General features: G+C 42.1%; 1 protein-coding gene across 1 annotated transcript; it reads left to right on the top strand.

Moving 5' to 3' along the window:
- The first annotated feature begins 4,101 nt into the window (after positions 1-4,101).
- LOC139660549 (zona pellucida sperm-binding protein 3-like) lies at positions 4,102-12,765 on the top strand. Its single transcript, XM_071538724.1, has 8 exons — positions 4,102-4,593; positions 5,783-5,901; positions 6,873-6,976; positions 8,921-9,098; positions 9,981-10,098; positions 10,757-10,839; positions 12,531-12,619; positions 12,704-12,765. The coding sequence occupies exons 1-8, from the start codon at positions 4,102-4,104 to the stop codon at positions 12,763-12,765; spliced, it is 1,245 nt and encodes a 414-aa protein (XP_071394825.1).
- The last annotated feature ends 8,352 nt before the right edge of the window (positions 12,766-21,117 follow it).

The following is a 21,117-nucleotide window of genomic DNA, read 5'->3' as shown; positions in this document are numbered from 1 at the left end:
GGAAATGGCTTTGTAAACCACAGGGGAGGAAAACCTGCAGTTTTCAAATGAAGTTCGGGTAAAAAGAAAGTGAAAGTCTCCAGTCAGAGAGATTGGTCTATTACAAAAGTAATTTGAAGTGAGCCGCATTTAGCAGTGGAGGATAATAGGGTGTCATCAATGACAGATATGATTTGCACTTATTTAATGATACCGGTCCGTTCATATGATCAAACCCGAGCTTCGGTAACAATATGGGAGCGTATTCTCCGATGAGGGAAGGAATAACTGAAATATTCCTAAAGGTATTTTAACTTTCATCATATCCTATTCAATAAACTGTGATGGTACAAGAAAACTTTAATATAATCTTTAACATTTTAAGTCTTGTTTGTATTTTTGGCCTAATCCTGGAGAAAGAATCAGCTGAATCAATGGAGCAAAAAACATATTGATGCCTTCCGACCCTCTTCTGGCAGCAGGAGGGAATAAAGTGGACAGTTTGTTTGGGTTTTACAGTGAAGAGTCAGTTCAGCCTGTCAGCAGGACGTCTGTCTGCTGATGAGCTTCCAGTTATGTGACAGTTTCTCCAGCCAGGTAGGGTCCGATCACACAGGAGGCTTTCTGAAGCGCGCTGCACGGCCTTTTGTTGTCGGCTGGAGCCACAAAGCAGAGCGGCCTGCTGCGATTTTGTGATGTTGTTGCTAGGCAACCACAGGATCAGATGACAATCAGCTGTCAGTCACTCAGCCAGCTGTTGTTTATTGTGCTAGCTGGAGGAAGGCTAACGTGCTTTAACTAAAGTGACATTACCTGTTAAAAACATGGACCGGTGAACAGCTCTTGTTCTTTTCTTTTCTTTAAAGATTTATTTTTGGCATTTTTATGCTTTATTGATAGTGACAGTGTGAGAGAAAGACAGGAAGGTATGGGAGAGAGAGAGAGGGGAGGACATGCAGCAAATTCCAGATTTGAACCTGGGTTGCTGCGGGAAGGACTGAGCCTTACATGGTACACACTATACTCTGTGAGCCACCGGGGCGCCTCCAGCTATTGCTCTTCCTTTGTTAGAGAATCAGATTCTCCTAAAATGTCAAGTGTCCAAAAAGAGATCAGTGGGTACAAGAGACACCAAGCAAAAAACTAAACAATAAAAATGAATGATACAAAGTTACCAGAAATGTCCTCAGTGGCTCAGTAGTGTCTCTCTCCACTTTCAACTGTCTAATAAATAAATAATCTTAAAAAAATAAATAAAAAGTTTGTTTTTTTGTTTGGATCGTGGAATCATTCTCTCATTCACCCACTCACAGTTAGCCTATCTGCCCCTAGTGGTCGTCAGGAGGCATGACACACAGGATGCTCAGAATCACTGTTTGGGAACTTTGGATTCGGTTCATAAAGCACAAACACACAGGATGCAAAACAACACTTTCCTTTTCTCAGCTGAGCCAAAGAGAGCAAGGCAGGATAACTCAGTACATCTCCAGGTTTTACACATTTGAACAGTTTATTGAAATGTGCAGACCTTAGAACAATTTATGGCAATGAGCAACAGCTCTTCCAAAAATGTGATGCGCATAGAGCAGTACAAGCACAGATCCTGTACAGACCCACGGCGGGCGTGTTCAGTTCAATTCAGTTCATTGAAGCATTGCCACATGATTATCGGTTAAATTACCTAATTCCACTAATGTTACTTGAACGCACAGTATGTAATTTCTGCCACTAGGGGTCTCTCAATCAAAACAATAACAAAAGATGTAGTTTGATGACATCGTGAAGTAGCGTGGGATCATGGGAGTTTTTTTTACGGGAACAGCTTCGGCGACAGAACGCACAGCAAACGGGAATGAATAATCCTGATCCATCACGAGTGAGCGATAAAAACAATAGAATGAAATAAACAACAGAGCGGCTAGAGCGGCTAGCTAGCTAGTTGGCCGACTTCCTTCCTCACTCTCTGACGGATCATCTGGTGTTTCCCCGGAAGTTAGGGGATAAAGGGGGTATGACGCCATGACAGGAAGTTAGGGGGTAAAGGGGATATGACGCCATGACAGGAAGTTAGGGGGTAAAGGGGATATGACGCCATTGACAGGAAGTTAGGGGGTAAAGGGGATATGACGCCATTGACAGGAAGTTAGGGGGTAAAGGGGATATGACGCCATGACAGGCGACCAAATGAAACGCACCGTTACCTTGAATAAAATTACGGATTTCTCTGGGTTTGAACATTGTTGGAAACATTTGGGATAATGTAAGTACACAACTCAAAAAAATAAATAACATAGGTCTAGTCGTTTTTAGATATTTTAATGCGGAAATGTTCCATATTATACCTTTAAAAACCACAAGGTAATAACGTTACCTACCATTAAAGTTTGTAGGGCAAACACTGCATCTCGCAGTCAAAGACGCCCTCTAGAGGCCATCTGAGGAAGCGCATCATCTCACAAAGCGACAGATGACTGACTGACTGCCTGACTGACCTGAGTTTGCCTCATGATGCCCTCGGCTGCAGCGTGCCCAGCAATGCAAAAAGCTTCACTCGCACTGAAGAATAGAAAAGGGCCCCTGCTGCTGAAAACGCCTCCCGTGTGATCAGATCCTGAGAGAGCAGGAGGCCGACACGCAGCAGAGTTCGGGACCGGGATTCAAACCCACGACCACATGTACAGTACAGCCGGCCTGGCATGCAGCTGATCCACCAAGACACCAGGGGCCGGATTCACAAAAGCCTCTTAAGAAAAAAAAACCTTCTCAAGTGCCATTTTTTTCTTAACTTTAGTCTTAAGAAAAAAAACAGGAAAAAATGCTATTCGCAAAAACAGTTCTTATATATTTTCTTAACTTTCTTCTTATGTTTCTTCCTAAGAAAAAACTTGGTATGGTATTCTTGAAATGAAAGTTCTCAAATGTGTTCTTGATTTTTTTTCTTAACTTTAAGACACCTGTCTTAAAATCCCTACAGTGAAAAGGTAAGCCTCTAATATCATATATTTAAACACATTTTAGACAAGTAGGTTATAGTTCAAAGTCTTCATAGGTTCCCCTACACCTAACATTAAGATGAACATTTATTGTAAAGCTTTATTTGGTGTAGGGCCAGGTAGGCCTCTGTCTCATGTCTGTTGAAAATAAGCTGCAAATTTTACAGTTACCAACAGCAACCAATGTTTACATTTTTGCCCTAGTTGCTCTAAATAGGTTTTTCCCCAATTGTTTTGTAGATGGAAGCACTTTGGGTTGCCTCCTAGCCTTGTCTCCTAGCCTCCTAGCCTTGTCTCCTAGCCTCCTAGCCTCGTCTCCTAGCCTCAATGGCAGTAAGCCTAAAGTTTATTAACCAGAATTAATTCAGGCCCTATTTTGAGAAGTTCTTAAGTTGGAAAATTAAAGAAATTCATAAGAAATGAGACTGTTACTAAGGAAATATTGAGGAATTGCACTTAAGAGCCTTCTTAAGAACTTCCTAAAATTTCCTCTGATGTCATTTCTTAAGATCTATCTTAAGAACACATTGGTGAATCCGGCCCCCGGTCCCAACGCTGAGGAAATCATTTTATGGCTTCAAAAGCTATTGTTTAATAACGAGGCATTTCAATGGATTATCAACAAGCCACCAAACATCATAAATTCTCAACCCAGCTGCCACTGAGTCTAATCATGCATTATCTCTCAGCAACCATTACAGTTAATTAGCTCTCTCTGATAAACAGCTAAATAACTACTGAGTAATCAGAGTCTCCAGAAAAGAAACCGTGAGTCTCCTGCAGTGTGGCGCTGTGCATCATGTTGGCTGTTAATGAACTCACTTGCTGCTATTGACCTGAGATGTGCTGCCAGATACAAAACTATAGACAGCCAAAACACAATGAATGAAAGTGTGAAAGCTGTTGTTGATTGTACTACACCAAATAATTGATCACGTCTCGAAAGATAATTCAATATCAGATGTGAGCTCTTGTATCTCAGGGACAGCAGACGCTGCTTCAGTTTAACGAGGCAGAGCTGCAGGATGATCAGGCCAATCAAAGAGGGGCGGAGCCTCGCTGCAGGACTACAAAACAGCTGCTTGATGGAAGTGAGCTCTCCAAACAAAGAGCAAAAACACACATCAGTATGACACTCTGCATGAGAATAATTGTCTTTCTTTCTTGTGGCAGTTTAGCTGTAGCACAGGACTTTACGTGGAATTTGCCCGCTCAGCATTCAGCAGCATCTTCCTATGAGAGACCCGGATCCTTCAGGTCCGACCAAGCTCAGCAGCCGGACCGACACCAAGCCCAGCAGCCGGTTCAGGAGCCGGCCGGCCTTCAGGAGAAACAGGCTTTTCAGCAGCCGCTGGCCTGGAAGTTCCCCGAGCTTCCGGCCGAAGAGCCCAGGTTTCCCCCGGAGTTCGAGCTGAAGCCTCCGGTCCCGGCCGACAGCGTGACGGTTCAGTGTGGGGAGAAGTCGGTCCGGGTCGAGGCCAAGAAAGACCTGCTGGGCATCGGGAAACCCATCCTGCCGTCTGACATCACTCTGGGAGGCTGCGGGGCCACCGGGGAAGACGCCGAGGGCCAAGTGCTGATCTTTGAGTCTGAGCTGCATGGATGTGGCAGCCAGCTGATGGTAACTCCTCTTAGGTGTTCAAACTGCTTTGGCCCGGTAAAAACACTGTTTGTAGTCTAAATGGAAACCTGAAGAGATTAAATAATGTTAATCTATTTTACTGCACCATCACCTGTTCCACCGTGGGGGGAAGTTTGTGTTGGTACCTTCTGTAAGGGAAAAAACAATTGGTAGGAATGTATTTACTTTGTAGAATCGGCCCCTTGAGGTGTCATCTCATTTTCAAGTGGTTCCTATTGAAGAAACTAGAATTTATAACCTCCTCCTCCTTGTCTCCTCCCCTCCTCTCCTCTCTTGTCTCCTCCTCTCCTCTCCTTGTCTCCTCTCCTCCTCTCCTCTCCTTGTCTCCTCTCCCTCTCCTCTCCTCTCCTCCTTGTCTCCTCTCCTCCTCTTCTTGTCTCCTCTCATGACTCCTCCTCTCTTGTCTCCTCCTTGTCTCCTCTCCTCTCCTTGTCTCCTCTCCTTGTCTCCTCTCCCTCTCCTCTCCTCCTCTCCTTGTCTCCTCTCTTGTCTCCTCCTTGTCTCCTCTCCTCTCCTTGTCTCCTCTCCTTGTCTCCTCTCCTCTCTCCTTGTCTCCTCCTCCTCTCTCCTCTCCTCCTCCTCTCCTTGTCTCCTCTCTTGTCTCCTCCTTGTCTCCTCTCCTCTCTCCTTGTCTCCTCTCCTCTCCTGTCCTTGTCTCCTCTCCTCTCTCCTCTCCTCTCCTCTCCTCTCCTCCATGGTGGGACACACAAACCACTCTCCAGTTATAGTAGTGGGATGTTGTCAGTCTTCACTGAGAAGACTGGCATTGATGTTAATAGTGACTTAATCCACACACACTCTTTAATGTGGCTTCCACTTTCTGCAGTGACATGAAACATATTTGAGATGCTAAATATAAAGTTTCATATCTGTGTGTGTGTGTCCAGACAAGGTCAATGGTGTTCCGATTGGCCACTGTTAACATTAGAGGTAATCACTGGTTTCAGAGAGGAATGCTAATTATCTGCTATATTGTGACGTGACTCGTGAAGATAAAAGGTATGAGATATATATTTTATTAATCAAAGAGAAACTCGAGTGTCAAAGAGTTCAGAAACACTCAGCAGCATGACAGATTAATTAAAATAAACTGACTTGTCATGGTCTGTGCGTGTGAAATGTCAAAGTCTGAACCTGAGCTCCCTAACATCGGTTTTCTTGTCTCCAGATGTCTGAGGACTCGTTCGTCTACGTCTTCACGCTGCACTACACGCCGAGCCTTCTGGGAAACAGTCCCATCGTCCGCACCAGAGAAGTGACGGTCAGTGTGGAGTGTCACTACCAGAGGTGAGGCGGCTGAAGGGTTAACGGTATCCTTCCATCCACGATATCCATCTTATATACTGAGCCATGAAATCGTTACTTTTCTTAAGACTGGTGGAAAAACCTCAATGGAGTGACATATTCAGTTGTTTCAATAGGTCTCATCTCTATTTTCTAATATGGTGGTTCACAATTCTGGCCTTCAGGAACCAGAGTCTGTTTCCCCTTTTTTTTTTTTTTTTTTTTTTTTTCCTCAGTAGTGATTACATTTAGCTGGTGTAATGAGGGCTGAATGAGACCTGAGACACCAGGTGAATGTAATTAACCAGCAGGTAGAGTAAAAAAAAAAAACCCAGCAGGCTCCTTAGGACCAGGATTGAGAGCCATTTGTTTCTATAAGTTATATCTAGAAACCGGTCAAATGATCTCCCTTATTTTGCCATTTTGTTTCTAGAAAGTTGAGTCAAGATTAATTTTATTTCCACTTGTTTTACAGAAAATGTTTTATTGTCAATACAAGGTTAAATACACAAACAATTTTTGTTCTGTACCAGTTAATGTATTCACAGTATTCCCATGATGTCACATGCATTTCCTACCAATATGGCGCTTACAATACACACAGCTCGTTTACTGTTTGTCATTTGTAATAAATTAACAGATGATTACAATCAACCACCTGTTATTTTCCTACCAAGACGGCTGTATGGTGACGGATTACTTTACCTTAACAAAAACCAGCCCAAACTTCCTCTGCCATTAATTGAAGATTACCTCATCCTCCTCTCCTCCCATTCCACACACTACAATATTCTTTCTACTCATTTTTCCCAAACTGAATATTTCACAAGCTGCCACTTGTTCCTCTTGTAGTTGTCAGTCTTGTGGCTCTGGGGACGGGCTTGATAGCTGCATCTCCAAGTATTTCTCTGGTTAAGTAATCCCAATTCAGTGAGTTATTTTTCTGATCAGCAGCTGATGCGTTTGTTTTTCAGAAAGCATGATGTCATCAGCGAGGCGGTGAACCCGACCTGGGTGCCCTACAACGCCAACAAGGCCTCAGAGGAAAACATGCTCTTCTCCCTCAAACTTATGACTGGTGGGTGTGTTTTCTGTGGCCGCTTTGACTCAGGCCTTCAGGCTTCAAGCTGTATTTTAAACTAGAAGTTACTCACTTGATCTCAAACCTCCACAAACGCTGAGTAATTCACCAACTTGGCAAAGCTGCAACAAAACGTCACGTGAGACGGTTCACCACAAAAATCAAGAGAAAAGATCAATTCTTCCCCTGGAGATCAATAGAATCACATCAACAGAATCACATCAGTTCAGAGTCACACAGGGACCAGAGAACCTCATGGTACGTTTCCACAGGATCCGTCATTTCCACGCTTCTCATTCATTTTCTATGTAAGCAGCCGTGCAATGCATTCTGGTAGCGCCACGGTGTGTTTCCAGAGACGGGGCGTCACGTTGGCCGCTCCACATTTGCATAAAGTTGAGGTCTAGGCTACTTTATGCAAATCAGGGGCGTCCAGCGCGTCTCGCCGCCTCTGCAAACTCACGTACAAACTTTTAAACTAACTGTTGTCGATCTAAAATGAAGACAGATTCAGCAACTGCATGGCTTATTTCTCGCCTCAAAGGTTTTCAGAAACACACTTCGGTGAACTAAACGAGCCGCCATGTTTTTCCAGTTTGAAATCCGGGGGCAGACGGCCCAGTGAGTGACAGCGTTCGTCCAATCAGGTGCAACAAGGAACCAATATGAAGCACGTCTATCAAGCGTCCGATACTGGGAAGCAGTGCGATCCCTCGCGTGAAATGACGGATCCTGTGAAAACGCACCATTACAGTACAAGTGGACAGTGTGATGCACAATGAAATGTGGCCCTACATGGATCCATTCAGTCTCACTATCTGCATCCAGGCAGCATGGAGTCTGGTTGCAGACTCCATGCAATGCTTTGGAACTCTGGCTGTGTTTACATGCACACAGTAATGCAACTATTGCCAATTCTGTTTTAAGGAAACTGTGATTAACCTGTTTACATGATCATAGAAAGTGGCACTTCATCTAATAATACAGTTTACATGTGGCGTGTGGTTGAAGGTGGCTCCATGTTCTGACTGGTCTCTATTAATGCCAGTAAAATCAGATTACTCAGCAGTTGTTGGTTCTCTTACTCTGACTAAGCCACTAAACTCAAAGTCCATCGGCTGCATCTCAAAGAGCTTTTAATCAGTTTTAATGAAATGATGAGGGATGCTAGGACTGCTTATTTTTCCAACCTCATTTCATCTAGCAAAAGAAATTCAAAAGTTCTCTTTGAGACTATAAATACCATTGTCTCTCCATATGTGCCTGTCTTCTCTAACATTGATTGTAATAACTTTCTTAAATGTTTTGTGGATAAAGTCAGATGTTCGAGCAAACCTCTCCCCTTCATCCAGCCATCCTACCATTGGTCTTTCCTGCTCCTCAATCTTGGACTCCTTCTCTCCTGTTTTCTTTAGAGGACATCACTTATTTGTTGCACAAAATTAAGCCTTCATCCAGCCCCCTTGACGTTCTTCCTTCATCTTTGTTTGTAAATGTTTTTAATTTAATTCTATTTTGTCCATGATAAATCTCTCCCTTTCAACTGGCTTTGTCCCCAGCCAGTTTAAACATGCTATAGTTCAGCCTTTGCTGAAAAGAACAAATCTGGACCCCTCCCTCCCCAAAGAATTACAGGCCTATATCTAAGCTGCCTCTCTTGTCTATTGTTATTGCTATTTTTAATATTGTAAAGCACTTTGTGATTCTGTATCTGAGAAAGGTGCTATACAAATAAACTTTTACTTACTTCCTTACTAATGGCACTATATTAATCGGTATGGTGTTCCATGGTTCCTGCCTAGTCACGTAATTGTCTTAACTGCACCGCACTCATTTTTTTTTTTTGTATGTAAGGGAGTCCATGAACCGATGGCATGTGAAGCAGGAAAGCGGCCCGTTCTCTCTCTAACATCTCGAGCCAAACCTCTGATGTTTCCCCAGACGACTGGCAGTTTGCGCGTCCGTCCAGCCAGTTCCTCCTGGGCGATGTGATGAAGTTCGAAGCCTCGGTGAGACAGTTCCACCACACGCCGCTGCAGGTGTTCGTGGACAGCTGTGTGGCCACTCTGATACCAAACCCCAACACCGTCCCGAGATACTCTTTCCTGGGGAACCATGGGTGAGTTTGGTGAACTATTCATTTCGTTTCTTTATTCACATAAAAATTTAAAAGAAAAGGATACAATATATAATTTGCAAGTGAATGTGAAGGAGAATTGCCTAAAACCCTCCTGGAGGGTTGAAAAAATCAGATTTGGTTGGTTTGAAATGCGACAAAACATCTCTGAAAATGAAGGGTTTTGTCATTCCCCCACATGACATTTGTTTTTCTCTGTTTGTCACACTGTGACGTCAAACATGGAGGAGACATGAAAATGGAATAAGCAGTGGTCAAACTTCATGTTGCTAGCTTGTTGCATCCACAGTTCTTGGGACAGAAAACGTGTTACTATGGCAACCAGTGGCATAATGATTATAGTAACACTTTACAATAAGGGTCACTAAGTTAAGGGTCAATTAATGCTTAATGAGCATTAACTAACCCTTGATTAACACTTAACTAATGTGCCTGGTAATCATTTACTAATGGTGTTCATGTTAACTAAGGTATTAATTTATACATTATTTAATAGTCATCTTTATAAACTATTAAATAATGTATAAATTAATACCTTAGTTAACATGAACACAATTAATAAATGATACATTAGTTAATTAAGTTAACTAAGTTAAGGGTTAGTTAATGCTTAATAAGCATTAACTAACCCTTAACTTAGTGTGTTACCATGATTATACTAATCATATTGTCAACAAACTGATTTGGTCCCTTGTAAATTACAACTGTCTTTAAGATCAATTTTTTTTTTTCTGTTTTGAGATGAATTTTAAAAGCTGTTGATTTTGGGGTTTTTTTGACAATTTTCTCCTTGTTCTGTATTTAATAACTTGTATGTGCAGCTACACTAACGTTCCCCCTGCCTGTTGTTGTTGTCGTCCTCAGCTGTCTTGTTGACGGCAAGCTGACCGGCTCCGGCTCTCACTTCCTGCCTCGCACGCAGGACGACAAGCTGCAGTTCCAGATCGAGGCGTTCAGGTTCCAGCAGGACCACAGCGGCTCGGTGAGCGAGAGTCAAACCTTTCACCACTCTGACTTCTGCTTCTCAACGGCTGCGTTTACAAGTTTGCATAAAATGGAAATGCTCAAGTAAAGTACAAGTACCTCAAAATTGTACTTAAGAACAGTACTTGAGGTGGTTTGTGCCGTGTGGTTGAGAGTATTAAACAGATTGAACAGGAGTCACCAACAACATGATGAGCAACTTCATCACACTTAAAGAAATGTGTTGAAGGTGTCTCGGTGTTGTGAGTGGTTTCTGTTGGTGCCAGGAAAATCACATTACTCAGTAGTTAGTTCTCTGAACTGATGGCAACTATAATCAGTTTGGTTCCTGCCTAACTCGCATTACTCACTAAACTGCATTACAGTCACATTTTGTGCATATAAACATGCTCATTGTCATGTGTCTAGTCATTATTGAAGTGCTGAGCTTGGTTGTTTTTTAGCACTTGGAGCTCTGTGCGTTTTTTTTTTTAGAAATGAAATACTCCAGCTTTTAGCAGCAGAGCGCCACACAGTCTGATGCAGCATCAGCAGAGCCATGGCCATCTGTTTAGTGCTGCTAGATAAAACACAGAGAATCCCTTTTCAGATGGTAATTTTGATGCATTATCGCCTCAAACTTGGCAGCAGTTTTCATGAGCTTCACCCCTCTGCAGATGTACATCACCTGTCACCTGAGAGCCGCGGTCACTGCGCCTGTGGACGCCACGAACAAGGCCTGCTCCTTCTCCTCCAACGGGTGGGTAACAACACACTGCAGCAGCAATGGGTGACCATCTCTGACTTCCATGTTCCAAACTGCCTCAACTGTTTGATTTGGCCTCTCACACTGTTTTTTATTTAACTCTTAGCATGTGTTTTGGTGCTGAACTGCTACAAAGCCGTGGCACATTTTGGTGTCTTTTTTTTGTTTTACAGTTATGACTTAAATACAGTTATGAAATTTGTTTAAATAATACTAAATCATTATATCAAAAATAAAACAAAATAAAACATTATATATGAAAAAAAGGTGATATACATTAGCCTTGCTCTACCCAAAATAGCTGTGAAACAAAACAAACAGAAAGAAATAGTAAAAAATAAATAAATTTAATAACGAAACATCATAAAACAGATAAACAAAACAAAGACAGTTCATTCATTTCTCAGTGATTGGTCACAGCTTTTGTATCTTTCATTCAAATGTAATGTTTTTGAACATTTTCTTAAACTTACACATTACTACATTCTTTAAGTTCATTATTACAACTATTCCATAATTTGACCTCTTTAACTTTTATTAATGTTAAGAGGAAAAAACTCCTCATTCAGCCAGTTGGAAACTATTTTGGTGCTCAGAACCAGCAGAGTATAATGATCAAAGAGGGAAGATCTGCACACGGACAAAGGCTCTCATGCCCAAATGCAAATTTTCATTTCATCTCTTGTCCAGAGCAACAGTACAATAAGCTTGAAAATACTAAATCACCAGTGTTGAAACTAATCCATATTGAGTACAGGCATCGCTGTTGAAAGGATGCTTGTGCTGTGCATAGTCTATAATCTGCAGTGACTAAAAATAGAACAGTATGCTAAAGGTTTGGAGGGGGTTGGGGGTTGTCTGCATGATTGTAGTGAGTGAAACTTACCTTTTTTAAAACCTGTTAAAAGTGCTGCAGCTCAGTGTTGCTGCTGCTTCCTGGTCTGTGGATGTTCAGCCAGTAGCCTCCAGCTGCTTGATGCTGGTTTGACTTCTACCGTACCGCCTGGAGAAGAGGCGGTCTTACCATTAGGCAAAGGTAGGCGACTACCTTAGGCCCCAGCAGCCAGAGGGCCCCACAATATACTAGAATACAACTTAAACATATTTCTCATCAGTTTAAAAAAAACAGACTAAAAATAACCCCTCCTTTTTGTTACAGTGAAAATTTTTTAATCTTATGTCAGGTTATAGTGGTAATGGGCTATTCCACTTAACTTCTAGCACAATATTGCCTTTTGACTTTAACCTTATTTTGCTTTGCCACTGCACCATTTTCTGCGAGATGCAAAGAACTTAGCAAGTGGTAGAAAAGGGATATAATACATTAGATAAGAAATACAGGATAAGATCAATTTTAAAAAATGATTAAAGAGATAATAAAGTGTATAAGAGGAGAGAATAAATTATAAAAAAGGGTGAAAGTTGGGATTCAGGGGGGCCCCATGTTTGCCTTTGCCCAGGGCCCCCAAATCACTAAGTCCGCCCCTGGCCTGGAGTACGGGTGCACACTGGATTTCCCTTCTGCAGGCTCTGAACACACACCAACAAACCAACACACAGAGCCAGTCTCTGATAGAGAAAACTCCTTTTATATAATGTGGAGAGGGAGAGAGCTTAAACATTTTGGGTTTGGACCTCATTTCTAAAACATGAAAAGTAAAAGGCGAAGCTGCTGTCGCTGACAGGTGGAGTGAAGCCACCGGGAGTCATCAGGTCTGTTCCTGCTGCGACACAGACTGCGGGTCAGGGACAGGAAGCCAGTCCACCGGATCCGGTACGTATGAGAATCCTCATCACATGCTTTCTGTCTCTAATGTCTAAAGCAGAGCTGCTGTCATGCATGTTGTCCTGTCTGCAGGTCAGTGGGAGCAGGAAACCTCCATGGGACCAATCACAGTGCAGGAGCGGCCTCTTCGCTGAAGAAAGCCAAAATGAAACGACTTGTGAAATGACTTGTCGGACTGTAAGGATTAAAGATCACGTTGTGTTATGACCTTGTGTCAATCGATTCATTGGTTTGTTTTATAGTTGTGGGCTTTTGATGGGTCTGATGGATCATGCTTTCTTCAGCAGAGGAAACACACGAGCTGTGGCGTGATCCGCATGTTTCAGCTCAGAAACCTGCTGTCAAAGTGAAGGAGAGGCACTTTGAAGATGTCCTTATTACTATACAGTATATCCACTCTGGAAAAATGCATAACATGAGGTTATTATGTAAAAGATCCTGTCTGATCAAGTGTTTGTTTTGCCAACCAAGAGATTAAGTTGCTTACCGTTTCTTCAAATGTACTATAATTGGTGTTTGAGCCCATACAGCAGAAGCCCTGTCACTTTTGCATTCTTGCTAAGAAAACAGCTCTCTTCCCATATTGAAAATTTCCCATGAAATGGTGCATGTTATGGCAAAATGATAGATATTGACTTCTCGCTCAAGATAATAACTTAAATTTATATAGCGCCTTTCAAGAAACCCAACGACACTTTACACAGTGAGACAGACAAAACAAATAAACAAGAACAGAAAATAATAGCAATAATTGCCAGGGATGAGTACGGAAGAGGATTAGGGCCATATGTGAAAAATTTATTTGAGTTCTGAGTTTAAAGTCAGAATTCTGACTTTAATCTCAGAATTCTGACATCTGAGAAAAAAGTCAGAATTCTGACTTTAAACTCAGAACTCAAATAAATTTTTCACATGTGGCCCTAATCCTCTTCCTTAGATGAGAGAGTTGACTAGACTATTTTTTTTATTTTTTTTTTTTTATTTTTTTTTTAAGTGTCCAAAGATGGGGCGTTGCGGATCTCTGCCGGGAGAGAGTTCCAGAGGCTGGGGGCTGCCACACTGGAGGCTCTGTCCCCAAAAGATCGCAGGCTGGTGTGGGGGGTGGAGAGCAGACCCGTGTCTGAGGACCGCGGACTCCGGGACGGGGTATAGGGGTGGAGGAGGTCAGATAGGTACTGGGGGGCGAGGGCATGGAGGGATTTGTAGGAGATGCGGGATTTGACCGGGAGCCAGTGAAGGTGGAGGAGGGTGGGGGTGATGTGCTGCCAGGGCCTGGTGCGGGTGAGAACCCTGTCAGCTGAGTTCTGCACATACTGGAGCCTGTCCAGGGCTTTGATGACCCCAATTGGCCAGATGATGGCACTATATTCTAATACCACAAATTGCCTTGCTCATAGAAGACTGTGACAACATGAGACCAACTGACAGCATCCTTGGTTCACATGTGCAGCTAGATGTTTCCTACTTCTGCCAACAAGAACGCCATATTGGAATTTCTACAGTTTTTTTGAACTATTGATTGTTCCAGTTGCCACAAAGCTTGGTAGAAACCATCTATGGTCTGAGCTGATCAGACATATCACTGGGTGTTTTGAAATCTTGAATGGTTTGGCTGATATCTGTGCGGCAATAAATATAAAATAATTGGAGTGCTGTCCTGGAGTATACACATTTTTTGAGGATTCAGCACCCACATAAATAACTGAGGGTTGAGGGCATTTTTTGGTAAATTGGCTGATATCTGCCAATGAAGTTTCCAGCAGGTGTGGCCCATCACCAAATTAACCGTAACTCACTGACAGTGTCCAATCTTTACAATGAGTATAGGTTTGTTTTTTTTTAATTGACCAACAGGGGCATCACGTGTGTCATCTGTTGAATACACTTTGGGACACATGCTCAAGGCACAATATTGGTCAAAACATGAGGTTTGGTTGCATGTGGGTGTGGTTATTTTTCATTCTGTTTCCACATGATGCTACGTGACAGAATTGTTATTTAGCAACATGATAGATATTGTTGTTGGCTTGTCACTCAGGAAATATGAGCATGATTGTCCAGATGGTTGCTATAATCAAATGAAAAGCCACTGCACATGTAACCGCTGAAATGTAGTCGGGCCTAATTAAAACTAAATGTCTGTTACTTCGATCGATAACTGACAGTTGGCATTAAGAGCCTGAAAGTCTGCATCTTGTCCAAAGGCAGTGAGAGTCCCTGGCACACTCTGTGATACAAACCAAGCGCTCCTCCTAGTCAAACTCGAACACCAGCTCTAAAATAAAAGCCAGAGAGATCACACTCAGTCTGTCAGTGCAGATGAGCGGCAGCTGCTTTTACATTTCTGGCTGTTCTGGTGCATCACTGCATCCTAATTATACATTTGTTTACATGTCATTCAATATTTTCAGTGAGCTTGAACCCCGGCATCGCTGCTTGTGACTATTTTGTTTTCATTTTTAGTGGACAAGAAATGACTGGATAGTAAAGAGGTCAGAGGTCACAGCACCCTGATAATATCCCTGTGTATATACAGTATAGTGGTCATGTAAGAGAGAAGAGCTAATTAAAGAGAAATAACAGCCAAGAGAGGCAGAAGGTTTTTTGGTGAGCCTACAGTGTTTACCATGTCCTCTGAGACCTGCATGTGATAAAGAGCTATATAAATAAACAAACTTGAAACTTACATTTATTGATTTATTGGGCTGAGCTGATAATTTAACAACAGAGCTACAGTACATCTGTTGGACGTTGTCTTCTAGTGCAGTGATTCTCAACCTTTTTCATATCAAGGACACCTAATTTAGTCCACATAAGGGCCATGGACCCCCACTTGATGAAAGTTTGTCTCTTGAACCCAAATCTGAGATTGTCTTTATTGTTAGATATGATTTTGTCCAGAATCCCATGACTATATGCATTGCAGGTAGAGAGATAACAGAAAAACTATGATCAGTTATTCTTCCACATTCTCTAATTGTGTTAACTTCTTGTAAATGAAATAATGCTTAAGTTTAACAACTCAGAAATTTGCTGGGGACCCTCTGGAACCCCCTCAAGGATCCCTGGTGGTCCCTGGACCCCACGTTAAGAACCACTGCTCTAGTATATGTTGTGCACTGTGTTCTGTGCTGCTGGCCTTGCAGAGTATATTTTTGCTTGAACGATGGCATCGCATCTCATTCTGTTGTGTTCAACCATGTTCATACAGATGAAACTAATGTGGAAGTCCCACTGCTGCCTGCATGCTGCTGCTCTGCTGGACCGGTCCTAAAATAAACTGCCTGGAAATATCCAGTTTGTTCTTTTTCAGCCGTTGGAAGTTAAAAGTAGAAGGGCAGACCTCCACCAAGGTTCGTGCTATTATTGCTTGTTTGTGAGTCGGATCCGGATCCGTTCCAAAATTTAATGGGTTCTTCCTTGGCCCGTGCTACACCCTTCCACAAAGTTTCATGAAAATTGGGCCTGTGGTTTTTCTGTAATCCTGCTAACGGTCAAACAAACAGACAAACAAACAAATGGCACGGAAAACGTAAATAGCAAATAGCTGGTTAGACACATTAGAAGTTATACATTTTAAGATACAGTACTGTGCAAAAGTCTTAGGCACCCTAGATTTTTTATATAAATTTCTTAGAAGTCTTTGATGTTTATTTGTTTTCTGCATTAGTGTGTCAGTAGACTGCTATTTATTGTAAATTTTTTGATATTCCGAAACTTTTCATTTCATTAGTTTTGAAAGCATCTTCGCTTTATGGATTTCTCTGACATATGCGTGAGACTTTTGCACAGTACTGTATATGAATTAGATTCTACTGTATAACAGTGAAGAAGGAACTGCCTGCAGTATGCAAGATAGATGCAGGAGAGATGTGTGGAGGGGGGGGGGGGCGGGGCGTGTATGATGCTAGCAGGCAGGCGCTCCCTAACTAACTGGTCAGCCTGTGTTTTCCTGCAGGCCGAAGGCTCAGTGAACTTCAGTCCATCTCAAATTGTCCTGAAAAAAATCTATGAGCTGAGACAACGCAAATTACTTTATAGATCTCTGCACAATCGATAGGGAGCTACACAGAAAAGTAGCCGACGCCACACCATTACACTCATCTGGTTTAATTACAGAGATTATTCTGATCTAATGGGGAAAAGAAACTGAACACAAGGTAAAAAAAAAAAAAACCTTTTCAAACTTTGTTCATCGCTCTTTCTGTAGTTCTGCTGAGGAATTCTGTAAAAAAAAAAAACTCATCCAGCCAGTCTCTTTACCATGTGAGAACTGACCAGAACAACCACAGTCTTGTACTGGTGCCCACTGAGCAGCTCCATTATTAATCCCAATGTTTTTTAATGAATCTCTTTACTGCCAACTGTGAATCATGCCATAAGGTTTATAACAGTGTATAAAGTAGTGGTTGTTTGTTGAGGATTAGCGGTGTGCGTTTTGTTCCTGCTGCCTCGGCACCTTTCCGGCCTCAGATGCCGCTCGCCGGACTCGTCTCCCTCCACTGACCACATTCCACATCACAGCATTAATTTACTCCTTTATTGGACATAATTAAAGTGGAAAAGGTCCAGGGAACTTCAAGTATTTCCATTCTTCTCCACAACGGGCCCTTAAGCATCTTAAAGCCAAACGAAAACTTGAAGAAAAATACTTTCTCTTTGAATAACTTTTGATTTACTGTAAATAGTTTGAAGACCTTTGAAGAGGTTTTGCATCTTTTCTTGGGGAGGTTTCGTTTTCACACGTTGGTTTAGATCATTATTTTAATATGACAGCAATACAATTAATGGGATCTGCTTAACCTTTTTGAACTGAGCAGCAACCGAAGCAACTGAAGTCATCAATCTCTCTGAGACAGTGAACCTTTTATTGCCTTCATTAACCTGCGTGGCTTCGCCTTCTCAAGTGTTTTGCAAAAACCCGTGAAGGAGCTTCTTCAAAACTGTTCATCCGGAAACTTAATGAGGACCAGAGGTGGAAAGAGTACTGACAAATCCTACTCAAGTACAAGTATTGTTACTTTAGTGAAAATTAACTCAAGTACAAGTAAAGTTACTAGTCCAGGAAATTACTCAAGTAAGAATAAAAAAGTAGCCTATTTAAAAGTACTCAAGTAAAAGTACATTTGCGTTACTTTAAAAATGTTTTATATTTTAATTATTTACCCTAATGATTACATTTCACACGTCCAGCACATGTTGCCAGAGAGAAAGAGAAAAGTAGTATTCAGAAAAACACTTTTAATACAATTTTCTCAAGACAAATGTGTATGTAAAATACGTAAAAAAATACATACTATTTACAAAAAATCAAATATGCTGATATTGGAAAGGACATACAACCTGTACATGTACAAATAAAAATATAATACAAAAATAAATATACATACTATTGCATCAACGTATCAAAACATAAATAAACAATAGTTAACAGCCTATGGGTCCCAATTACAATTTTGTTTTACCTTAAGGACAATAGATCTAGCCTTACCTGTACATACTTTGATGTAATTATAAGCTACCAAATAACTGAGTCTCTCAGTCTCTGACCCATTTTACACTGAAACAGCTCGTTCAGATCGTTCAGGGATGCTCAGTTTCGCGATTCTCTTCTTTGCCAGACGAGCTAGAGCCGCTAGCAGCAGCAATATCAGAATCAGATCCATCCATTTTGCCATGGCTATATCAGCAGTGTCAAATGAAACTGAGATTTCTGAACTATTGTGACGATGGGGATCATTACGATTTTGTGGATTGTCTCCGCCTGTCTAATTCAGTTGGCCAGTCTTGAGCGCGATTTAATTTCATTGGCCACTGCACTAACGAGCCATCAGTTTGGGCCCTAAATGCGGAAGTGATTCTGGACCTGTTAGCGAGCAGTCCCAACGCTACCGTGCTGTTTTCATAGTGCGGTGTGCAAAACAAAAATCTGAATTTACTCAGTAACGGAATGTACATTTAAAAGTAGCGAAGTAGAATATCTATTATGTAAATTACTCGAGTACAGCATTATAAAAAATACTTTAAAAAGTACAAATCCTCAAAAAAACTACTCAAGTACAGTAACAAGAGTACTTGTACTGTGTTACTTTACACCTCTGATGAGGACCAATAACTGTTGATGCCGCCCTTGGAACTGTTTTTTTCTCCTGTTCTGTGTTTTGAGTTGATCTTTGCAGAACTTTGTGTTTTTGGTCCAGGATGAGGAGGAAGAGGAAACTAAAAAAGCTTTTTTCTCTAAAGTCATGAGACGAGCTGCTGGTCCGCCGGCCGACTCGCACCAAAGACTTCATCAGTTCGTCACAGAGATAAAACCGCTCTGTTCCCCCCCCCCCCTCCCCCTCCCCCTCTCCCCCCCCCCTCCCTCCTCGGCTTGTCAGTCAAAGTCTCATTTACACGCCGGTAATTGGGCTGTGTGAGGAGCTTACTGCATGGCTGCCGCTCTCCTAATGAGAAATCCCATGCACTGCTGCCCTGTCAGCCTCTCCAGGGAACTCTGCAATGTGTGTGTGTGTGTGTGTGTGTGTGTGTTGGTATGTGCGCACGTGCTAGTGTCAGTGCTTGCGTGCGCATATCCCTAGTGTGTGTGTGTGTGTGTGTGTGTGTGTATGTGCGCATATGTTATTCTGGGTGAGCACACCAAATATGTGAAAAATGTGTTTAGTGTGTGTGTGCATGTGTCTGTGGAGGTGTGTTAAGTGTGTGTGTACATCTCCATTGGTAGTACCTGTGCGTCCACACACACACACACACACACACACACATACACACACTCAGATGATCGCTCCAGACTGCAGCTTCCTTTCTTCTGCGCTTCTCTTCCTGTTCTGTCTCATTGGGCTGAATGATCAAACGCTTTTTTCAACATTTTGCATTTTAATTTGAGGTTTGTATCTGCTGCTCTGATCGAACACCACACCGCTCTTCATCTGATCTGATCATTCGGTTCCTAAATCACCAACATTACAAGCAACCAATGGTAAGGACAAAGGTCACAGCAGCCTGACAATAGATGGATAAAATATTCCTGTGACCTTTGTATGATCACGGTCCAGCAAGCATCTGGCGGACAGCAACATGCAGGAGGAGAAGTTCAACAAATTCATCTTAAAACGGTTTTTGAAACTGTTTTGCCTCCGTTTGTGTCTGAGAAGCAACTTGAACCAAGAGCAGCAAAACAGATACAGGAATCATCGTTGCAGGTCAGCAACAAAACTGTTTTAGCCACCGATACAGGAGGTGATATGAAAGCTTGCACTAGCCACTTGTGAGCTAGCTAACGTTAGCTCATGAGCTTATTGTTTGTCAATCTCTGAACCCATCGTCTATCGGTCTGACGATGATTAGACTCTGGGGGCGACGGCCAATATTTTGGGGTTTCCAGTCCTATTAGCAACTTGAGACGTGAGAATGGAGTTGGAGTTGAGAGACGACGTCTCATATGCAGATATCTGTTTATAGAGATTAGCCGAAATGTCGTCTGGACCTAAAAAACTTGTGAAACAATCCGGTCGTAGACGTCGTCTCTCAACTCCGACTCCATTCTCGCGTCTCAAGTTGCTAATCGGACTGTAAACAATGACCGGCGCACGGAAGAGGAAGTCTTGGCCCGGATGTCCTCTGGCTGCACCGGAAACCCCCAAATATTGGCCGTCGCCCCCAGAGTCTAATCGTCGTCAGACCGATAGACGATGGGTTCAGAGATTGATTGTTTGTCAAACCAAAACGGCTTGCTGCCGTTAGGAGACAGCAGCTTAGTTGACAAAACCACACCTGCACATTAGAATTTCAACAATTTATTTGTAATTTATTGTTCAAAACTTGATACAAAATCGAGACCTGAGTACATCCAGATGTTTATAAAGCACTTAATGGTTTAGGACCAAAATACATTTCTGATCTCCTTCAGTGTTATGAACCCCTCAGACCCCTCAGGTCTTCAGGTGCTGGTCTGCTTACTGTTCCAGGGTCAGAACAAAGCATGGAGAAGCAGCTTTTAGTCTTTATGCTCCTCAGGCCTGGAACAAACTTCCAGAACATCTGAGGTCTGCCTGCACTTTACAATCTCTCTAAATCAGGACTTAAAATGTTTCTGTTCGCCAGGGCTTTTTAAGAAATCTAGGGCAACACTCATCTGCACTTGAATATTTATGTATTTTTATCTTTTATATTTCTTTTAAAATGTGATTTTAATGCACTTTTCACTTTTCTAATCTTCGTCTTTTTATCTATGTCTTTATTTTTATTTTATTTATGTAAAGCCCTTTGAATTGCAGTTGTGTATGAAATATGCTATATAAAATAAACTTGCCTTGCCTTGCCTTACATTTCAACCCGCTGTCATGATGCTTGGTTTGTTTATGAGATGCTTGGTGCGTCCAGCTGCGTCTCACGAATATGAGGCACATTTTTTTGAAGCAATGATGTTTAATGTAGTGTCCGAATCTTTGTTTGGTCATTGCCCATATAGTTCACTATATGACAAA

This window comes from Centroberyx affinis, unplaced genomic scaffold (genome assembly GCF_046629955.1).
Source record: "Centroberyx affinis isolate AG114_WGS23_722 - 3 ecotype Tasmania unplaced genomic scaffold, CSIRO-AGI_Caff_v1 ptg003334l_1, whole genome shotgun sequence".
NCBI lineage: Eukaryota > Metazoa > Chordata > Actinopteri > Beryciformes > Berycidae > Centroberyx > Centroberyx affinis.
This window is presented reverse-complemented; position numbering and strand designations above follow the sequence as displayed.